This window comes from Pelophylax lessonae (assembly GCF_965119305.1).
Source record: "Pelophylax lessonae genome assembly, chromosome: 6".
NCBI classification, from domain to species: Eukaryota; Metazoa; Chordata; class Amphibia; order Anura; family Ranidae; genus Pelophylax; species Pelophylax lessonae.
This window is the reverse complement of record NC_138773.1, coordinates 118,081,948-118,103,090: the sequence shown is the minus strand read 5'-3', so window position 1 is coordinate 118,103,090 and position 21,143 is coordinate 118,081,948. Positions and strand designations below refer to the sequence as shown.

Sequence of the window (21,143 nt, the reverse complement as noted above, 5' to 3'; positions counted from 1 at the left end):
TTGGAATCTGCAAAAGCTTTATATTGTGTCTTCCAACACTCCTCTTTATACGCAACTCCCAATGAGTACCATCATCATTAAAGTTATTATTATTTTTTTTTTTTTTTTTAAAAGACTTTACAAACATGTTATACTTACCTGCTCTATGCAGCGGGTTTTGCACAGAGTGGCCCGGATCCTCCTCTTCTCGGGTCCCTCATCTGTGCTTCTTGCCCCTCCCTCCTGTTGAGTGTCCCCACAGCTTGCTATGGGGCACCCGAGCCGAGTCGCAGCTCTGTGTCCATTCAGACACAAAGCCGCGACCTGGCCCCAGCACCCTTTCTTTCCTTTTTGGCTGACTTTTATTGACAGCAGCAGGAGCCAATTACGCCACGCTGCTGCCTCAGCCAATGAGGAGGAAAGTCCTGGGCAGGTGAGACACTCCGGCAACATCACTGGATCAAGATGGGCTCAGGTATTAGGGGCGCTGCTGTACACAGGTTTTTTTCTATCTTAATGCATGAATGCATTAAGATAAAAAAAAAAAACATGTCTGCCTTTACAATCCTTTTAACACTCTGTGCTCACCTCAATATGTCAACCTTTGGTGTATAAATAGGTCAACATGTGCAGAGAATATTTTGTTTAACTATTCACTATAATAGAGAATAGTATTTACCTTTGGATGTGATGGACTCATTTCACCAAGACTTTTTATGTAAAATCCAGGGACTAGTGCAAACTAGTCAACCAAAACAAAATAAGATAACTTAGCCTATATAATACCTTGCAACATCAATGTAGTGAGCATTTGCCTCATCTTCCAGGCCCATGGATGCATTTCTTAGGTAAGTCTGCAGTAACTCCACCATGTTCTGTAGTGAAGTCCCATCAGTGGTCTGCTCTATCAGGTTATCCAGCTCTTGAAGCATGTTCTCCAGCGTCTGCTCTCCTTTCATTAGGCATCTGAGAGCTTCAGGGAAAATAATCTGCCGGAAATTTGAGTTCAATTCCTTTCAAACAAAAAACACAAGAGTTGCAATTACCCAAACAGATCATGCTCTAAAACATCTTCTAGTCACTTCAAGGTCTATAAACGATTTAGGATTTCTCAGCATTCCCATATGTATTCAGTATAGCTAAAAGCACTAAATCATAAAAACAACTTATCTTTTAAAGGAAAAACAAGCCTGTTTCTAAGGTTTATCACTGTACCTTTATGAATGATTGACAGATCATTTTGTTAAGGGGGGGGGGGGGGGGGAGAGATTTATCCTGGGCTATTGTACAGTTTTTCTTTTTAGCCGATGACCAATCCACCTGTTGGCGCATTATGACTCGAAGGTCAAAGACTTCCTTTGTCTCGCAACTGACACCAAGTGAAGGATTTTACAAATACAAAAACATTTTTTTTTTTCATCTAATCAAGAACACAGCAAAGCTTTAACCACTGGGATGTTCAAGAGCAGTTAAACTGAAGGGTAGATGACACAGTAAACAAACACCGACTGGCCCAAGATACAGGTAACTGGGAACTTCAGAAAGCTCAAAGAGCTGGGATCACATGAAGTCAAAATAATAACCTGAGAGAACATGTTAACAAAAGACTAGGTGGAAGCCTGGCAAATCTGGGAAACAGTTTCTTGATGTTGAAAAGCCCAGGAGAGTGCACTGACAAGAAAGAGTGAAACCTGCCCTTTGAGACGATAAGCTTGCATGATAGTTTGAGCAACCTAGAAATGGTGGAATGATTAAGGGGTGCGACCCTTCAGGGACGATCTGGACAAAAAGGAAATCAGATGCCCCTATTCTTCAGAATGTGGGCTTTAAAACAGCCATGCCATTAAAGTCAGCATTTGTGAAGCAGAATGGAAATTGGTTCTTGGGATGAAAGACCCTGATGATCTTGTAGAGTTCACAGATAACCCGCAGGAGTCTTACCAGGTCGGTGTAACACATCCTCCAAAGCTCTAGAATGTTAATTAGGAAACAAGACTCCCAAAACAACTAAGTCTTCTGCACCAATGGGGTGCCAAGGACTCCATTTTCCAGCCTGTCAAACTGGCATCTGTCATGTGGCTCATCCAAAAGAGGGATAAGGATGGGCGCATGACTTGTGCCAAATTTCTGAGACACAAACTTGGTCCCTAGCGACAAATCAGACTGTCCAGAGACTGGTTAAACTTATTCTGCAATGACAGAATGTTGCGTTGGAGAGACTTGGAGGGATCAGGGTTAATGGAACTGCCTTGAAGGCTAACAGTAGGGCTAGGACTCCCATGCACATGCAAAAAGTCAGAAAACCTCTGCAAAGTTTGAACTGGAAACCGGAGAACCTGACATGTCTCTTGTGGACGAATCCTTCTGGACTTAGTTGTGTCCTGGACAGATACTTCAAACATCATCCCAGCGTCCGAATCAACCCTCCCCAACTATTTCCTCAACAGGAGGACTTCTAAGTATCTCAAAATGGGGGGTGCCACAAGAGTATAGCAGGGTTGGTACTTGGAGCCAGCACTTTGGCAAGTACCCAAGGTGCAGGCGAGGGGCATATGGGCAGGGCCAAAAACTGGTGATGCAGGGGCCCCGCAGAAATGTGTAGGAAACACTGGAGATATCAAAGCACACATTTTTGATGTCCACAGTAACCAGAAAGTTTCCCTGATGAATTGAGAACACAGATAAGGCAGATTCCATGCAGAATTTCAGGACCTGAATAAGGACATTCAGAGCTATGAGATCTAGAATGTGGTAAATGCCCCCTTAGGGCTTGTAAACAGTGAATATTTAGAACACCCTCAAACTGTTCCGTCACATGATCAGGGACAATGACACTTTAATCCCGAGGAAAGGATAGACACAATGGGGATATGCTAATCTGTGCAAAAAATACCAGAAGGTTGGAGTTCAGAGGTTGAGGAGAGGGCAAGTTTGCAGCTCTGGGATACCACCACCTGCACCAAAAAGTAAAGATGCAAGTTGTCCAAGTGTCAGCAAAAGTTGACAAACTTCTCCCCATTCTGGAAAGTAGGGGTGCACCTACATGGAGAGAAAGTCTCATCTAAGGATTTGGCATACTTTGTGTGCCAGGTCTTGCAGATGGATGGGAAGCCAAGCTTAACCTCCCTGGCAGTATGATTCTGTCAGGAATTCTGTTCCAAAAGCGGTACAATTCTTTTCATGGAAATTTGGCGTTATGTATTATAGGCCTACAATTCTTAGTAATTACTGACTTAAACCTGACCAAAACAAGTCTCTAGTAGACATCCCAGATGTGATAAATTTGAAACACAAACAAGTGAATTATAATCGAATCAATAATATTATTTTATTATTTAATATATAATATATATAATAAAATTATATTATTGATTAGATTATAATTCATGCGTTATATATTATATATATATATGTGTGTATATAGATATATATATATATATATATATATATATATATATATATATATGTGTGTGTGTATATATATATATATATATATATATATATATATGTGTGTGTGTGTATATATATATATATATATATATATATATATATATATATATGTGTGTGTGTGTATATATATATATATATATATATAAAACGCATGAATTATAATCGAATCAATAATATAATTCTATATATATATATGTGTGTGTGTATAGGTATATATATATATTTGCATACACATGTATATATATATATTTGCATACACATATGCATATATATATATATATATATATACATATATATATATATATATATACACATATATATATGCATATATATAATATAAAATGTGTTATGTGTTTTGTGCAACGTTTTTTTTTTTTTTTTAATTTCCCTCCCTAGTTCCGCTCCCATGCAGCATTGCTGCTGCAGGGAACGGAACTAGGAAGTCCTCCTACCGACAGACGAGCGGCGGAGATCTCGGCTGGCGGTCACAGCAATGAGAGCTCATCGCTGGATCGCCAGGATAAGGTAAGAGAAGCTCCGCTGCGCTGTCTGCACGCTCTGCCCATTGACCCCGAGCGTGACTCGGGGATACCGCTAATAGCAGAAAATTCCTACCCCGAGTCACGCTCGGGGATACCGCTAAGGCGGTTAAGGGTCTCCATGAAGAAGCTAAGGGAGTGCACAAATTATTCTTAACAGTTAGAGATGGAGAAGACACTGTGGATTCAAACACTCTTAACACAAGGGTTCCATAGTCCAGCACTTCAGTCAACATGCCCATGGATATATACTGACATGTGAGAAATGAGATGGGAGGCTACCAGCCAACAATCATAGCTGAAATTAAAAGCTGAAGTGTAATGTATTCATATAAAAGCTTCCACTGCCCCCTCTCAAATCCCTCATCAACATGAAAAATATTTTTTTGAATTAAAAGTTTTGGTTTTTAAAATATACCTGTTGGAAGACCTGGTGATATCATTGCTGGTTCTCTCACATTTCTTTGCTTTCATGTAAGCTTTTGATTTGTGGGAAGGAGTGAAATATCCCTGTGCCACATCACAGCACCATGCCTTATCTTCAATAAAGGGCCCTCGAAAGCAGTGAACTAGATCTGGGGCATGTTAATGTAAACGTTGTCCACCTTAATGGATAGATCTGGATATTGTTGTAGCAGGGGGAATCCAGTACAGCAGGACTGTCCCCTTGTGTCCAAACTGTGTGGCCGGAAGGCAATATACAGGTTCAGGGCAATATACAGGTTCAGGGTAAGATACAAGGCCTCAAAAACCTAGACAGCTAGTAATAGATGAGGACTGGATGGCCTTAGATGACCAAAGTCACTGTGAGAAGGCAGTAGTAGCCGATCGAGGACCCAGGTAGCTTTTCTGGAAGCAGAAGCAGCAGGAGGGAGGATGCTTTCTTGCTGCTGTAAGGCGGAAAAGAGTACAAGTGCAGGACACGTCACCCAGTGGATGATGTTTGAGCAACAACATAACCTGTTCAGCAACCTTAGTAAATGAGGTAGCTCATGGTAAACAGCCTCACAGCCTAATCAGTAAGTTAAGAGATAGGGCAAGCACTGAGGTAATGCCAGAAACTCTGGTTCTGAAATGTTCTCTGTGCAACAGAGCGTGGAAAGTGCACCACATGAAACCCGGTGCATAAAGTTCACTGCCAGGCTATCCCTGCAAAATCCAGTCCAACAAGGTCTGTAAACCGTATTCAAAAAGCTAGACGGAGGACAAACGAGCCACATACCTATAATTGGTGGCCCAAACCAGTTATGTAGAGACTAATCTTGAGTGACCAAAATAGAAAATGTATAGCATAGAGAAACAAAAGAGCAAGAAAAAAAAAAAACATGTTCACCTTTAAACAGCAGGGCTAAAGGATGATGTCCATTCTTCAGGGACACTAGCAAAACAAATTGAGGCATGCTGGTAGACAAGAGTAGGGGTTATCATGAGTTGGCTAACAGGTTTTCTTTTTGGGTGTCTAATCCTCACGTAGGCAGGAGAATAAAGGTAAAGATTACAGACAATCCCAGATACCCAAGGATTGCAATCCCCTACGCCCGCAACAGGGCCAGGACAGGAGCCAACACTTTGGTAAACACCCTTGGAGCCGAAGCGAGACCGAAAGGCAACGCCACAAACTGATAGTGCTCCTCCGCGATTGCGAATCGGAGGTACCTCTTATGACCTTCTTAGATGGGGATGTGTAAATACGCATCCTTGAGGTCGATGGAAGCCAGGAAATCTCCTGGACTCAGGGAGGCCACCACCGATCTGAGGGATTCCATGCGGAACTTTTAAACCCGCATGAAGCGGTTCAGAAACTTTAGGTCCAGAATTGGACGCACCTTGCCCTCCTTTCTGGGCACCGTGAACAGATTCAAGTAAAAACCCCGAAACTTGTCCCGATGTGGCACCGGGACAATCACCCCCTGGGCGAGGAAATCCTGAACCGCCCATTGGAGATCTTGGAAACGATCTGGGGTCAAATGAAGATTGGAGGGGAAGAATCTGTCTGCTGGGCTTGATCGAAATCCAATCTTGTACCCTGACCGAATGAGTTCCTGAATCCATCTGTCCTGAATCTTGGCCAGCTAAGGTTCGGGAAAATAGCGCAGACGTCCCCCCACCCCTGAAGCGGGTGAGGGCGCCCCTTCAGGTCTAGGCGGACTGACCTGACGTGCCAGCGTGGGCGGCTTTTGACTTTCCCGCCCAAGGCTTCTTCTGGCCACCAGAGGCCTTGAAGGATTTGCCCTTTTTTTGTGCCTTGAAGGCACGAAAGGACCCCTGCTTAGGTTTAAAGGAAGGGCCCCGCTTACCACGGAAAGACTTGCCCCTGGTCACCTGGGGCAGCAGCGTGCTTTTACCCCCAGTGACCTCCTTCACCAATTCGTCCAGGGAGTCCCCAAAAAGGCGATTCCCTGCATAAGGGATGTCAGATACCGTCTTCTTGGAAGACTAGTCAGCCGACCAGCTTTTCAACCACACGATGCGATGGATCGTCACTGCGACTGCAGATAAGCGTGAGACTAAAGGGGCCTCATCCAAGGCCGCGTCACACAGGTATAAAACAGCCTGAATAATTTGGTCCACCATCTCCAGGAGTAGCAGGAGGGGCAGAATCAGCCACAAGGGTGCGTCTCAGCACCTTAGTCCACTCCACCACAGCCTGAGAGTCCATTACAGAGGCGAACACGGGTTTCATCAAGGAACCTGTCACCAGATAGGAGTGGCGGGTAAGAGACTCCACCCGCCTATCCGCCGGGTCCCTAAACACCGGAGAATCCTCCGCGGGCATCAGAGTGGCTTTATTTAACCTGGAAACAGTGTGGTCCACCTTAGGGGCCACAGTCCAGCGCGAATCCACCGGAGATGCAAAGGGATAACGGTTTTGAAACCGCTTAGGCACCACAAAATTGCACTTTAAATTGCGCCATTATTAGTTCACCGTTTCGTGAAACTCAGCGGGACAGGGAAACACCTGAACCGACTTCTGGGTTTTGCGGGTCCCAAAGGAAGACCGCTTTCCCGGCAGGTGGGGCTCATCTTCTAAATGTAGAGTGTCTTTAACAGAGCTAATGAGCACAGACATTGCAGCGCGTTCTCTGGCCGACCCGGAGGGGGAATCCTCCACCTCCTCCTCCCCCCATCCGACAGAGGACTGAGACCCCTCAGGGGGTACACTGTCCGTGGCAACCATATCTAGTTCCGAATCAGAAGATTGAGAAAGCCTGGGCCTTTTCTTAGAAGCCCACTCAGACATCAACAGATCCACCTTGGATGCTAAAGTCGTAAGTGCAGCAGTAAGTGAGACTATTGCAGAAGATTTAGGAGTACATGAACCCTCCACCAGAGCTGGGGGGAATTTGCTATCCTGGGACTCCATCAGAAACACTTAGAGATTAAATGGCTGCTGCCCTCACATGAGGTCAAAACAGCCTGCCCACACCTGAAATGGCGGCCCCGCGGTTTTACACCGATGCGGCCCCCACACACATCTGTACCCCCAAAACATTGCACAAGCATCACAAGGGACTCAGGGACCCCCGCAACCCCCCCACACTGCGGCAGAAACGCAATAGCGCCCCCGCAGGGACCGTGAAGGGACACATGGGAACCATACTGACAGACATGAGGGGGATATCACAGACTCCACATAGACTGCCATTCCCATAACAGAGGCCCCACATACACCCCCCAACAGAAAATGACAGACAGAGGGGTAGCATGGTACTCACCGGTCCAGCAAAACGTGGGGTACCGCTCTGTGACAGGTAGCCTCCCACTTCGGGTGGGGGTGCCGTGAGCCGAACAGGACGCTAGCAACACGCGGTTAAGACACCCCAGCAAAGTAGCCACATCGCAGGCTTTGTCCCTGAGGACAGGGACAGGTAGTTTGCGAGGTCTGGGCGTACGCATAGCTTGCTAACGCTCAATGGCAGGCTGGGATTCCGTAAGGCTCTAGGACAACCAGTGCGATTCTCAGCTCCGCAAACGCTGTAGTCTTCCGAACTCTGACTAAGCGCAGGAACAAATAAAAATCCATAAGTGTAAAGAAAAAACACTTTTGGAGAAATAAAAATGAAGAAGAAAAGGCCGAGACTGCAGCCCCAGCCAAGGGAAGCCTGCCTACTCCTAAAAAGGCAAAAGACAAACTGAATTGGGAATGCTGCTAGCAGGGGGGTATTGGACCAGAGGGACAGCCCCCTGTAGGTGTGTCTATGCAAAGTTTTTGTGAATGTTTCTAACAAATCTTCTGCTTAGCTTACTCCTGTGGATAAGACCAATACCCAGTAGTGAAGACTGTATGAGTGGGCGGCGACTGTCAGGACGTAAGAGACAATAGTTTATCCATGCTGCTTTGCTATCTAGAAATCGTTGTTTGGTTGGTTTAGACCATTGTGCTTTCTAAACAAAAAAACCTTCCCTCCCCCTTTTTTTGTTTCTTCTTCCTTCTTGTCTCCACCGCTTCGCTATCATGGCTTGCTATGGGGAAGCGGATGGGAGAATTTTATGGATTCTATTGAATCATCATATAAATCCAATACCCAAACCCATGTAGGGTTGGAAGTGTACTTCCAACAATTAACTAGACTAATGGAAAGAAAATCTAACTTGGGTTGGCATATTCGATACTTTGATTTATATTTAAAAGAGAAGATTAACCCCATTAGGCTACGTATACAAATATATCCTTCATTTGACATACAGGATACTGTCTTTAGGGGGCAATTTGAAGCTTTTGAAAGATAAATATATTTGTGATCTGACTGACCTAGATAAATTGAGAAACTACGCATGACAAATAATTCCATTCTCCAGCATCCAGATTTTGCTAAAAGAGAGCAATCTCTTATGCAACATCTGGAAAAATTTAACAGAGATATCATCGCTAAAAAAGATACTAAATTCATGAAAGATAAACTGGCCTTCTCGGGCGGCTACGCCTATAGATGGCAAAGAGGTAGGGGACAAAGAAGGGAAAGATTCTCTGGACATAGAGAGTGGTCAGAGGAAATGTCAAGATCTGAATCAGAATTGTCCGTAATATCTTCACAATTCTCACCTTCTAAACGAAACCAGAGAGGAAACTGCAGTCAAATAAGGAAACGTGGAAATAGTGGTGGACAGTATAACATGTCGAATAATTGTAAAAAACGAGGAGTCTTAACCCAAATATTTGGATCTGAAGTGGCTAAACATTCGGTGCCAGATGGCACACGAGGGACTAGAAATTATGCCACAGTATCCATGTTTAATGGAAATAAGGGGAATATCCCCAGGTTACAACAAGACACTGGAGTTATTCCAAAGAATCCTAGGGCCGCTATTACCTCTCCCTCTAAAACTGCCCCTTTAGGATCGCAAATCACCAATCCAGTCTCAGGGGGAGAGAAAAATACGGGGACCATGGACTCGTTTGTGTTGAGACAGTCAGGGACTGCAATACATTAGATATATTTAATCTTTCATCCTACAAATTATCAGAACAAGAATGTGAAGTACTTCGGTTGGGGCTTAGTTTTTGTCTTTCACGGGGTCTCAACAAATTCAACCTTGTGAAGGATTTGCACTCATTTGCGAGGAACTTGATAAGGAGCCAGTTAAAACAGTAGGTGGCGAGGAAAATCCTTACAAGGACTTCAAAGTGCAAGACTATAAGGCCTTAAAGATTGTGGTCCAATTACTGGAAGAAAACAAGCATAACGATTCTGCTGATGGAACCGATTCATCCTCTAGTGAGGATGAGTCGGCTTTAGGTGGTGAACCTATCAAATTCAAGTCAAAATCTAGTAAATTTCCTAATTTGCAGACGTGCCCAGCTGTCTGGGCGTTTGTTAAGCAGATGGTGAAAGACATTTGAAGTCTCCCGTTTAGGTCCAACCCTACTTGGCAAAAGAGAAAAGCATTAACTGACCTGACTCACAAAGCAGACATTGTCATCAAGCCCTCCGATAAAAGGGGCAACGTTGTAGTCATGGACAGGATGCAGTATGAAAATATGTGCACAAAAATATTATCCAACCAGGATTGGTACTCAGTTATTTCACCGGAGATTGCACAAACTTTATCTGGTAGATATGGGTCACTAATACTGGATGCTTACCATCAAAATATTATGGACCATGATCTATATCCGTTCCTCAAAGTCAAATGGCCCATCATCCCCACGTTCCATGCACTCCCCAAGGGGCACAAGAGCCTTGGGGATCCCCCCTGGAATCCCCATCGTCTCTGGTGTCGGCTCTGAAACTGAGCCAGCAAGTAAATACGTTGACAGTCATCTTAGACCCTTGGTGTCAGGCTTGCCGTCTTACCTCAAGGACACCTTGGAGTTGCTGAGGGTTGTTGAGGGTGTGGTGGTACCGGCTCATGCATTATTGGTGGCAATAGACATTGAGGCCCTGTATTTTAGTATACCTCATAGAAAGGGTATTGAGGTGGTATCTATGTTTCTTTATGAACAGGAATGCTCTAAATGGCCTACAGCCGACTTTATAGTTGTACTATTGGACCACATCTTGCGGTCCAACGTATTTACATTTAAGGACGTCACCTACCTCCAGGTACAGGGCGTGGCGATGGGGACTTTGTGTGCCCTGTCATACTTGACCCTCTATCTGGGGGGATGGGAAAGATCGGTGTTTAATGACAATGCCTTGTCGATGTACCTGCGCTATATCCTTTTATGGCGCAGGTACATCGATGACGTGTTCGTTATTTGGATGGGTAGTGATATTGAATTGCACCAATTCATGGATTTATTGGCGATTAATTTCTACAACCTAAAATTTACCATGCAATATAGTACAGAGAGTTTCCCCTTTTTAGATACTAGATTTCTTGATTCAGACCGCATGCTCCGTACGACGCTATATCGTAAGGAGACTGCGGGCAATACGATTCTACACTACACCAGCAGTCACCCCCAGTCTCTTGTACGGAGTATTCCTTACAGCCAGTACCTCCGTCTCCGGAGGAACTGTGTGAGAGATGAGGACTTCGAGGTGGAGGCAGCTGCGCTAAGGGACAGACTCAGGGCTAGAGGATACAGTAAAAATGTCCTAAAAAAGGCCTATAAAAAAGCCAAAACACATACCAGGGATGAATTAATTTTCAATTTTAATAGGAAAACAACACAGGCTGATACCACCAAATTGATTACCACCTACAACAGCCACCACCTGCAGATCAGATCGATTTTATCACACGATTGGCATTTCCTAAACAATGACAGGACTATGTCAAAATATGTTAGTCTTCGCCCGGAAAGAGTCTATAAAAAAATCGAAATCATTAAGGGACATGATGGTCGGAGTCCCTATCAACAGCAGGACAGTGAGGACAATCAGATACCTTGGGGAACTTATCGTTGTGGACAGTGCGATATATGCCCCTGGGTCCGCGAGGGAGCTACTCTTGCGCTCCCGGACGGGACGATCCATAGGCTCAGAGGGCATGCCGACTGCAAAACTATGGGGGTCGTGTACATTGCCTCGTGTGCATTGCCTTGTGTGCATGCGGCTCATTTTACGTGGGCAAAACTAAGCGTACGCTTTCATGTCGCATTAAAGATCACCTGTATTACATAGATGTGGGATTGATATATACTCCAATCTGCAAACACGTGGGAAGTTATCATAATTATGATCCAAATGTAATTAAATTTTCTGTACTTGAAATTATTATTCAGAGTCCCCGTGGGGGAGACATTGACAACAAAATATTGAAACAGGAGGCTAAGTGGATTTATAATCTACGAGCCACCTTTCCACCAGGTTTAAACTCTGTAATTTCCTATCAACCATATCTTAAATAATTCAGCATATATTTTACAGGATTTTCCATCCCTCTGCCCCATTTGTTGTATTTTCATGTCCTATGTATATTGCTGTATTTTTCATGTCTTATGTATTTGATATTTGTTGTATCTGTACCATTCTCTTCCCTTCTTTTTTTCATAGGAAACCTTTTTTTTCTCTTATGTAACACAACAATGTATTTTGTTTGGAATATAATTCATAGTACCAATATTTGCTTTAGTGACTCAGTTTAGGTATTATTTTTTGTGTTAAGAGCACTACTATTATTAATGTGTATATCGATATTTCTTAATTGAGTGTTCAGGTTCAGAGATGCCCGTGGGATGCTGCGGGTGGGATCCCGGGGTCTGGCGGCTTTATTCTGTGGGACGATGTTCGGCGCGGAGCCGGGTACTAGAGATCCTCCCTCTACTCCCGATCCGGTTCTCACCGGAACAATAGGCGGAGCTACGGCCCTTCGTAATGTCTTAGTCTCCCTGCGCCCGCACCGGAAGTGACGCTGGTTTCTCCCGCTGTCACTTCCGGTGGAGTCCCGGTCTAATTTTGATGGGATTAAAGTTATATTGGTGGTAAGTCTGGCTTGATGAAGTGCTGCACTATATGTAATATGCATGGTGTGGCTCAGGGTGCTTTATTCTTACTATACTGGAACTGATACACTGGCCCTTTGATCTCAATATCACTGGCTATGTTGTAAATCCCCTCTGTTTTGTGCTGTGTGGCTTGAACCATGGTGTTGATGGAGGCATTACCATTACCATGCAGTCATCGCCATGGCTAATCACTGCAGCATAAAGGAAATGGCATGTCTATCTCGGCGCTCCGTTCGTTGGATATATGCACACTTTATGTGGTGGCATTTGATACTGGGGGCTGACAATGTCCTTACAGTCTTTCTTTTGCTTATATTTTGCACCAAGTATTTCTTTTTATCTTGCTTTTCCTTTTCACACCTGTATCAATTTCCCTTCAGGCATACCTGTAGGCACCTTACCCATCAGCATGTAACCTAGTATGTGCCATTATCATGCGCTTCACGCCCATTTATCTCTCTCTCTCTATATATATATATATATATATATATATATATATATATTATTATCTTTTCAGATCGTGTCCATATACTGTTTGGCTCTGTTTGCCGATACTTGGCTTTGGCCTATTTGGAGTGAAATGTCCCCTTAGTTGAGAGTGTGGGACTCCGAACCTCCCCACTTGGGTTTCTGGACATTGTCCTTGGAACCCATCTTGTTGCCCTCACGGGATATCCACGGCATGTACCCAGGGCGTCCCATGTCCTGAACTCGCAGTTATATGATTTTTCATGCACTTTTGTTAAGCATTTATATATATGTATTATATAACATTTATGGAATGAAATGATATGAAGAAAGTGATATATTGTAATTGCATTTCCTCCCTTTTTTGTAAAGTCCACCTGGGATTCAAAAAGGGTCTCTGAAGAAGCTATTGAGAACCTGTGCGGTTCAGTGAAACACGTCAGACCCATCCCTCATTGGTTGTGACCATTTTTGCATTATTGTCCATCTGTGGCTTATATTATATTGTTATAACTAGGACTAGACAGAACTTTGCTTTAGTCTAATCATTTTTAGCTTTGTGATATTTTAAATTCTATGTTAATAAAATGATTTTGTTGTTTACTATATGCCATTTGTACTGATGTCTTTTGCTCACCTGAACAAATCTAGCAGCCCTCTTCCAACATCCCATTCATTTTATAGGTGTGGGAGGGCCCTTCATGTCTTTGCTTGGATCATACCACACCTGCATTTTATTATAGAGTTCGGATCCTATTTAAATACATCAAGAGACTGATGTTGCTCATTTTTCACATAACCTTACCTCAAAACCTGCTGTGGAGGGGTTACAATAAAGCCCACATTTAATGAGAAACATGCATGCTGTTATGGCCAGCTCTCTGAAAAGGCTAACTGCATAGCTTCAACACAAAGCAAATTAAAAGTAGAAATCTAGCATCCATAGTTCATGAGATTTTCTTTACTTAAATAATCCATGTAGACAGCTGCACTTACAGCCTTTAATATAGTAGCCAGCTCAGGTGCTAATGTGTGAGCCATATCTTAAATTTTAGAAGATGCTACAACTACAAATCGGATTGGCTGTTAGGGTTCATTCACTCTGCAGTGTTGTACAAGTCTCCTGTGGGTAACAGTATAACCTGGTTAAAGACTTCCATTACCAGCAAAAAAGAAAAACTGGATTTTTGTCTTACCATAAAATCCTTTTCTCTGATGTCCATTGACGGACACAGCTCCATATCTTCTTTGACCTTTGGATTATGCTGCTCTCATTAGGAGTAGGACACTAGAAGGAAAAGACTTAAGAGTTTGACTACGCCCATAGGGCAGTCCCAGGGGGTATACTCCCACTGAAAGACAACAAGAGAGGGGCGCACCGGCCTCGTGCATTACCACCAAAAAGGTTTATTAAAATCCAAAAGCAACATACATTGTACTCACAAATGACGACTGCACACATGTAAACACAATGGAACCGATAGTCTCCAAAGTGTCCAGGGCACTCCTGCGGTGCTGGATGACATGCTGGTGTCCACTCTAGTATGGTTTGGCTGACACGTATCGAGGGAGGATCCTCTTCCTCAGAGCCAAAAAGTTGAGGTTGGTGCCCCCCTCTCTTGTTGTCTTTCAGTGTTTTTGGATACCCTTGGTCCTGAGGGGGCGGCAAGACCATAAGTGATGCCTATAAAGACTACCTAAGATCATTTATCCTTTGACACATACCACCGAGTGCAGGAGAATTACTGTGTCAAAACACCATAAACCCCAATTCATTAGAGGGGCTGGTGCTGTGTCCGTTAATGAACATCAGAGAAAAAGATTTTACGGTAAGACAAAAATCACTTTTTCGCTTTCGTTCATTGACGGAAACAGCTCCATATCTTTTTTGACCCTTGGGAAGTCCCAAAGCAGTGTCAATATGAGGGGTGGGAAGAACACAGCAACAAACATACTTCAAGGGCTAAACATAGCTAACCAGGTAAAACAGGAGCTCAACAAGGAAACAACTTGAGCTCATCTGGCAAACATTTACACCCTCAAAGAGGACTAATCCTCTCCAACAGCGGCCTGCAAAACCTTGTGGCCAAAGGCAGCATCATCAACAGATGCCAACATATCTACCCCATAAAGTTTTGTGAAAGTGTGCACAGTTGACCAGGTGGCTGCATGAAAACCTGCACCACTGGCGCCAGATGACGGAATGCCCAAGAGGCACTAAGCTCCCTCGTAGAATGCACCTTAACAGAAAAACAGAGGATCCTGACCTTTAATACAATAGGCCTGCACCACCATCTGCCTGATCCATCGGAAATGGTCATAGCAGACACGGCCTGCCCCTTACGGGAACCATCTGTAAGGACAACCAGGGAATCCAATTTTTTGGAATGACTCCAGGTACACCCTGATTGCCAAACCACATCTAAAGAACGTAAGGCAATCTCTTTAGGATGCTTAGGCTTAGAACACAAGGAAAGCAACACAATGCTTTTATTTTAAATGGAAACCAGAGATGACCTTAGGAAGGAAACTGGCAGAAGCGAAGCACCATTCTATCTCCGTGAACCAAGTTAGGTGAACAATAAGACAGCTATCAGCAGTGACATCCTCTGTGCATAAGAAAAACCCACCAAGAAGGCTACCTTCTGGGACAATGTAAGCAGAGGAATTTTGCAAAAATTTTCCAACGGCGGTTACTGAAAACCGACAGCACCAAGTTGAGATCCCAGGAGGGCAACCGATACCGTACTGGGGGAGCCAAGTGGCAAACCCCCTGAACAAACCACAGAAAGCCTGGCCAAAGGACGAAGAAAGCAAACCGCCAATGGCCGAACCTGGCCCTTGATGGTACCTGAGGCCAGGTGCTGCTCAACACCGTGCTGGAGAAAAACAACTCCAAAGCACCAAAAAGGAGCCCTAGGGGATTCACATCCGCAAAGTATGCTCCTCAAAGGCGATGGTAAAACTACCTAAAAGTAGATTTACTAGCTTGCAGCAGTGTGGGAATCAGCGATTCAGACAACCCTCTAGCCTGCAGCTGGCTTCAAAAGCCAAGCCGTTTAAGCAAGCAACAATAAAGCAAATGGAAGATTGGCCCTTGAGCCAACAGATCTCCTCTAAGAGGAAATTACCAAGGAAGAACGACGACCAACCGCAACCGATCTGCGTACCAAGACCGGCAAAGCCAGTCTGGCGCCACTAGGATGGCCGCAATCCCTTCTGTCTCAAGCCTACGCAGGAGTCATGGCAGAAGTTCCAGAAGCAGAAAGCCATATTTCAGAGGACACCAGCCCCAAAGGAGCCACCAGTGCATCAGTGGCGACGGCCAGAGGATTCCAAGACAGTGCCACAAACCCAAACACCTTCCTGTGGGGACGAGAGGCCAAAAGGACCAACTCGGGAGTTCCCCACCAGAGACACCGCTATTGAAAGACCTCTGAGGAGATGTCCATTCTATCGATCGGTAGTCTGGATTCTTCCAGAGGCCAGACCCCCTGAACACAATCCGTGTCAAAAACACGTCACCCACCTGGACAGGCTGGCATCCATGGTGACCACTGTGCAGTACAGGGGAAGGAAGAATCACCCTGTTGAAGCGCCGGAGAGCGAAGCTATCCAGGCAGGGACTTTCTCGTACCCCGGTTCAACAGGATCAGATTATCTAGAGACTGTGGATTTTCGGTTCACATAGCAAGAAACTCTCTTGCTGAGGTCTTGTGTGAACAGATATTGGAACTTCTCTCATGGGAGGAACACCCTCTGGCTGAGGCTGAGTCGAGAACAGACCCAGATAGTCCAACTAGGTGGATGGAACCAAGGTCAATAACTGGAAATTAAATTTCCAAACTCCTACAGAGTCTGCACAGTAATCTCCCGGTTGTCCGTCAGAACAGTCAGAGACTCTGCTCGTAGAAGAAGATCATCCAGGTAATCCAGTACGGCAATCCCCCGCTGACGCAACAATGCCAACACTGGGGCCACTACTCGTGAAAGCCCGAGGGGCTTAGGTGATACCCCGAGACAATGCTCCTTGTCCACGGCAAGCGGAGGAAGCGCGGCTAACCGACATATAACGGAATATGACGGTTAGCCTTCTTAATATCGATAAAGGCCAGAAGATTCCCCTGGAGGTAGGGATGCCACTACCATACGAATAGAGTCCATTCAAAACATATGTACCCGCACAAAAACGGTTCAGAACTGGAGGTCCAAGATTGGATGTACTACACTTTCCTTCTTAGGACCTGCGAACATGTTTGAAATAAAAAGCCATTAATCAAACGTTCCGATTCTGAGACTGGAACATTTACCCCGAAGAAACCTTGCAGGCTGTCTGGGGATAAATGCAGGTTGGAAGGAAAGAACTGCACTAGAATAGAAGATCGAACTCTCAATCTTGTAGCCGGGCTGATCAAATCATGGACCAACCTGTCTGATCAGGGAGGTCCACCGGTCCGGAGGAAGCAAAGACGCCCCCCCCCACCCCAAACACGGTGATGGCGCCCCTTCAGGCAGGAGAGACCTTTCCGCAGGACTGGACCCGCTCTCGGCATACCAGACCGAGTCCGCAAGGAACCTCCGGAGGAGGTCCTTCCAGTGAGACTCCGAAAGATCACACAAGGCCTTCAAGACAGCCCGGTCCACAGACCAGTATATTCATCATATCATGCGCCGAAGCATATTGCAGTCACAGAAAGCCCGGAGACTAAGGGAGCCGCATCCAGAGAGGCATCACAAACTGCAATCCCTGGACCAAAAAGCCTGCCAGCTTCGCAAGGGCAGGTGGAGGCTGTTCCCCCTTCCAGATCGCAGTGCAAAAGCTGTGCCGTTCCCATTTGAGAAAGTCAGGGACATCAATGCTATGGTTAACACCGGCCCAAGGACCGAACCGGCCACAGTAAAACATGACCAAAGTCTCGGCTTTATTGACAAAAGGATCTTTTTAAAAAACAGAGACTCCTCCACCGGAATTATGGTGGATTTATTCAGCCTGTAAACCTAAGAGTCCCCCATGGGTGGGACTGCCCACGTACTCAACAGAGACTCCTTAAGGGATACCGTCAATCGAAACGCTCAGGCATCGCTATATTGCGTTTAGAACAACTCCACTGATTCGTGACAATTTTGTCACAGTAGGTGGGAAAGGGGACTACCTTTGCCGCTATTGAGGAACTGCGGGCCCCAAGGGGACCGGCGCCTCTGACGCAGCAGCGGCAGCATCCCACCTTTTTAAATTACCTGCACCGATACAATCAGTGTATCCACCAGCACCTTTGCATGCACATGTGCAGTAAAAGAGGAATCATCCTCACCGTCTGAGCACCCGAAGTGCGTGGACGCAGACCCAGCAGAGTCGCTATATACCAAGCTCACCCTAAGAGCATAGCAACAGGGGAGGTCACTGACCACAGTCCCGCAAGGAGACACCGGCCAAAGGTCCACAAAAAGACCACCTATTAGACATGCAAAAAAAAAACAACAACAAGGAGGGTCACCCTCCATAGAGGGCATAATAGGACATGGCGCCCCCTGTGACGTAGACGTGCAGGCAGAGTACCCTTACCCACACAATAATGGCTGCTACACTTCGCTAAAAAATTAAGCGCTCCACTGCGCCCCCGGTTCAAGGGAGGTGCCAGGCAGACCATATTATCAACCCGGTCAGCAGCTCAGACAGCCTGGTCAACAGCTCAGACAGCCAAAAGACCCACCGTGACTGTTTAGAGGGGCTGGGGGCATGGAAGGGAACCCGGGGGTCCGACCATCCCAGGGAGGGGGCCCAACTCCACCCCGAGGAACCACAAAGGGAGAGGGGGGAAAATACCACACCTTGGGACCGGGTGGGCACCACTTTGGACAGATCACCGCCCCATCTTGGAATGGGGGGGTGCTGCGGGCCAGAGGTATGCTGCGGGCCAGAGATATGCTGCCAGCCAGCCCCCATCCACTGGGGCTATGTCGTGGCTGACCTAGCGTGGAGCTGCAGTCTGCACACGCTCGCTGGCCAGACTGGGGAGACCGTAAGGATCTAGGATATCCATTGAGTCACCCAGTCCAGTAGTTGATTGTAGTTCTCACTGGAACAGAAATGATTGTAGAAAGAAAACAACAAAAGGCAAAAAGGTCAGTTGAAAAAGGAAAAAATGCTAGGACCAAAGATCCCAGCAGGGATCTAGGTCCCTTCTCCTGAACAGGCAGAAGATAACTGAAGAGCTAGAGCAGGAAGTGAAAGTATACCCCCTGGGACTGCCCTATGGGCATAGTGAAACTCATAACTCTTTTCCGCTTAGTGTCCTACTCCTAATGAGAGCAGCATAACCCAAGGGTCAAAGAAGATATGTCGCTATGTCCGCCAATGAACAAAAGAGAAATTACTTTTTTTTCTGCAGATAGATCGTAAATTAGTTTGATTCACTAGATCCCTATATTCACAAGAGAAGACAGCAACCATCAGCATATGATATACAAGTAGAAAAATACAGTATTTTTCCTAAAGAAATATGTGAGCATCACGGCAAGTAGTTACCTGTAAAGAAATGTAAACTGCATTAGCCAGATGTACAGCTTCAGAAGCCTCCAGTGGGTTGGGTACATCCAGATCTTGATTAATAAGCTTGCATTGCTTTAATAACTGGACAAGACATGTAACATTGCCACTCATACTGCAGAGTTCCTCTAAGAACCAAGCTCCATCCCGAGATGTAAGATCCACCAGTTGTTCTCCAGCACTGGAAGCAGCTCCTTCCATCATCAAATTTCGCCTGTGAAGTAAAAAAATAACAGAGTACATTGTGTGTATAATATTGCAGCTCTCGTCAGGAGATTGGACACTGGCAAAAAACAGAACTGTAAAGACACCATAATATATCCTATTTCACTTTGATCAGGGTCCAGTTTTTTTATCCAAGCAATAGAAGGATGGATCAAAAGAACAGAAGGGAAGGCTCTGCGTCCCTTAAAATGGTTGTAAACCCTTACATATGCTTTGTGAAGTTACTGACCTCATGCACAGACGTCAGAAAAATGCTCCTAAGTAAGTTGTACCAATGTATCTGAAGCACTTTCATCTCTACATAAATTCAAAATGATTTTTAAAGCTTGTCTGAGTGTTCAGAAACAGGGGTGGAGAGCTGAAGTTATACTCTGCTGCAGAGCTCAGTGAGAAGAGCTTTGACAGCTGATTGGAGAGAAAGGACACACCCCCCTCCACACAGCACACAGGAACATGAGCTGAGGCTGTCAATCAGCTGGAGGTCCCTCCCCTGTCACCATTTTTCTCTTAGTGCCAGGAAAACTTGTCAGAAGTGATTCATGAAGCAGCAGACAAAAGTGACACTTAGTGCTCCTAATTTCATGTCTGAGGTTTACAACCACTTTAGGGGTGGGGGTGGTAGTAGAATACTGGGAGAGAAAAAGGAAAAAGGAGGGGGAGAGAAAAACAGAAAAAAAGGGGGGGGGGGGAGAGGGGGTGGGGGAAATATAAAAAATATATACAGTATCTGACAAAAGTGAGTATACCCCTCACATTTTTGTAAATATGTTATTTTCATGTGACAACCAGAGCTTCACAGGTTGCCACTGGAGTCACATGAAAATGTTTAATAAAATATTTACAAAAAGAGAGTAAAAAATAATGGGGGGGCAAAAAGGAAAAGACAGGAAACAAGAAGGAAGGAACTGAGTAGGAACAAGAGAGGAGTGGATAGAAAGAGGATTAGGGTAGGAATGCACCCCGTGGGGCACACATAGGTGCCCCTAAATTTGAGGTGTCTATGCCAATAGGTAATGTGATAACACAGGTGATAAAGCATACAGTAATCAAGTCAGGTCCTAGACCTGTGAATATTGGCTAATCAGGATAGTAGTATGTTAAATAGACATGGGATTATCCGCCGTGAGGGACTCAGGCTGGACCGACCATCTTAAATGCAATAAAGCCCACCTGGTGGGTTAGGAGACATGGGCTTAAGAAGCGCCCATTGACCACCAAACCACATGGAGGCAGGCCATGGAATTGTGTTCAGCAGTCCCCCTTGCCCCAGGACACGCGGCCATAGCACCACAGTAGGCGTGATAAAGTCAAACATCAAGGGGGGCGCCGATGCGCTGAATTGGCTGTACATCCTCAGCTAGAGGATAAGGTTGAGCCCACAGCGACGCCATGCGTACAGGAAGTGATGCAAATGTTTCACCCGGCGCAACCAAGGCCAGGAAGCAGGCTCCAATGGCGTGAAGACACCAATGGAGCCTGTGCGTGCAGGGCGGTGACAGCACAGACACATCCAGGATGGGGACTTCTTGGGGCCAAAAAA

General features: G+C 45.3%; 1 protein-coding gene across 4 annotated transcripts in view; it reads right to left on the bottom strand.

Annotated features, from left to right (window-relative positions):
• The window catches only part of SMG1 (SMG1 nonsense mediated mRNA decay associated PI3K related kinase), a 795,166-nt gene that overhangs the window by 97,989 nt on the left and 676,034 nt on the right, over positions 1-21,143 (bottom strand). For all 4 annotated transcript variants that reach the window (XM_082260927.1, XM_082260924.1, XM_082260925.1 and 1 more), the window contains exons 50-51: positions 19,358-19,592; positions 766-992 (exon numbers count right to left, since the gene is read on the bottom strand). In XM_082260927.1, the coding sequence (XP_082117053.1) occupies positions 766-992; positions 19,358-19,592 (462 nt within the window). The remainder of the gene's footprint in view (positions 1-765; positions 993-19,357; positions 19,593-21,143) is intronic.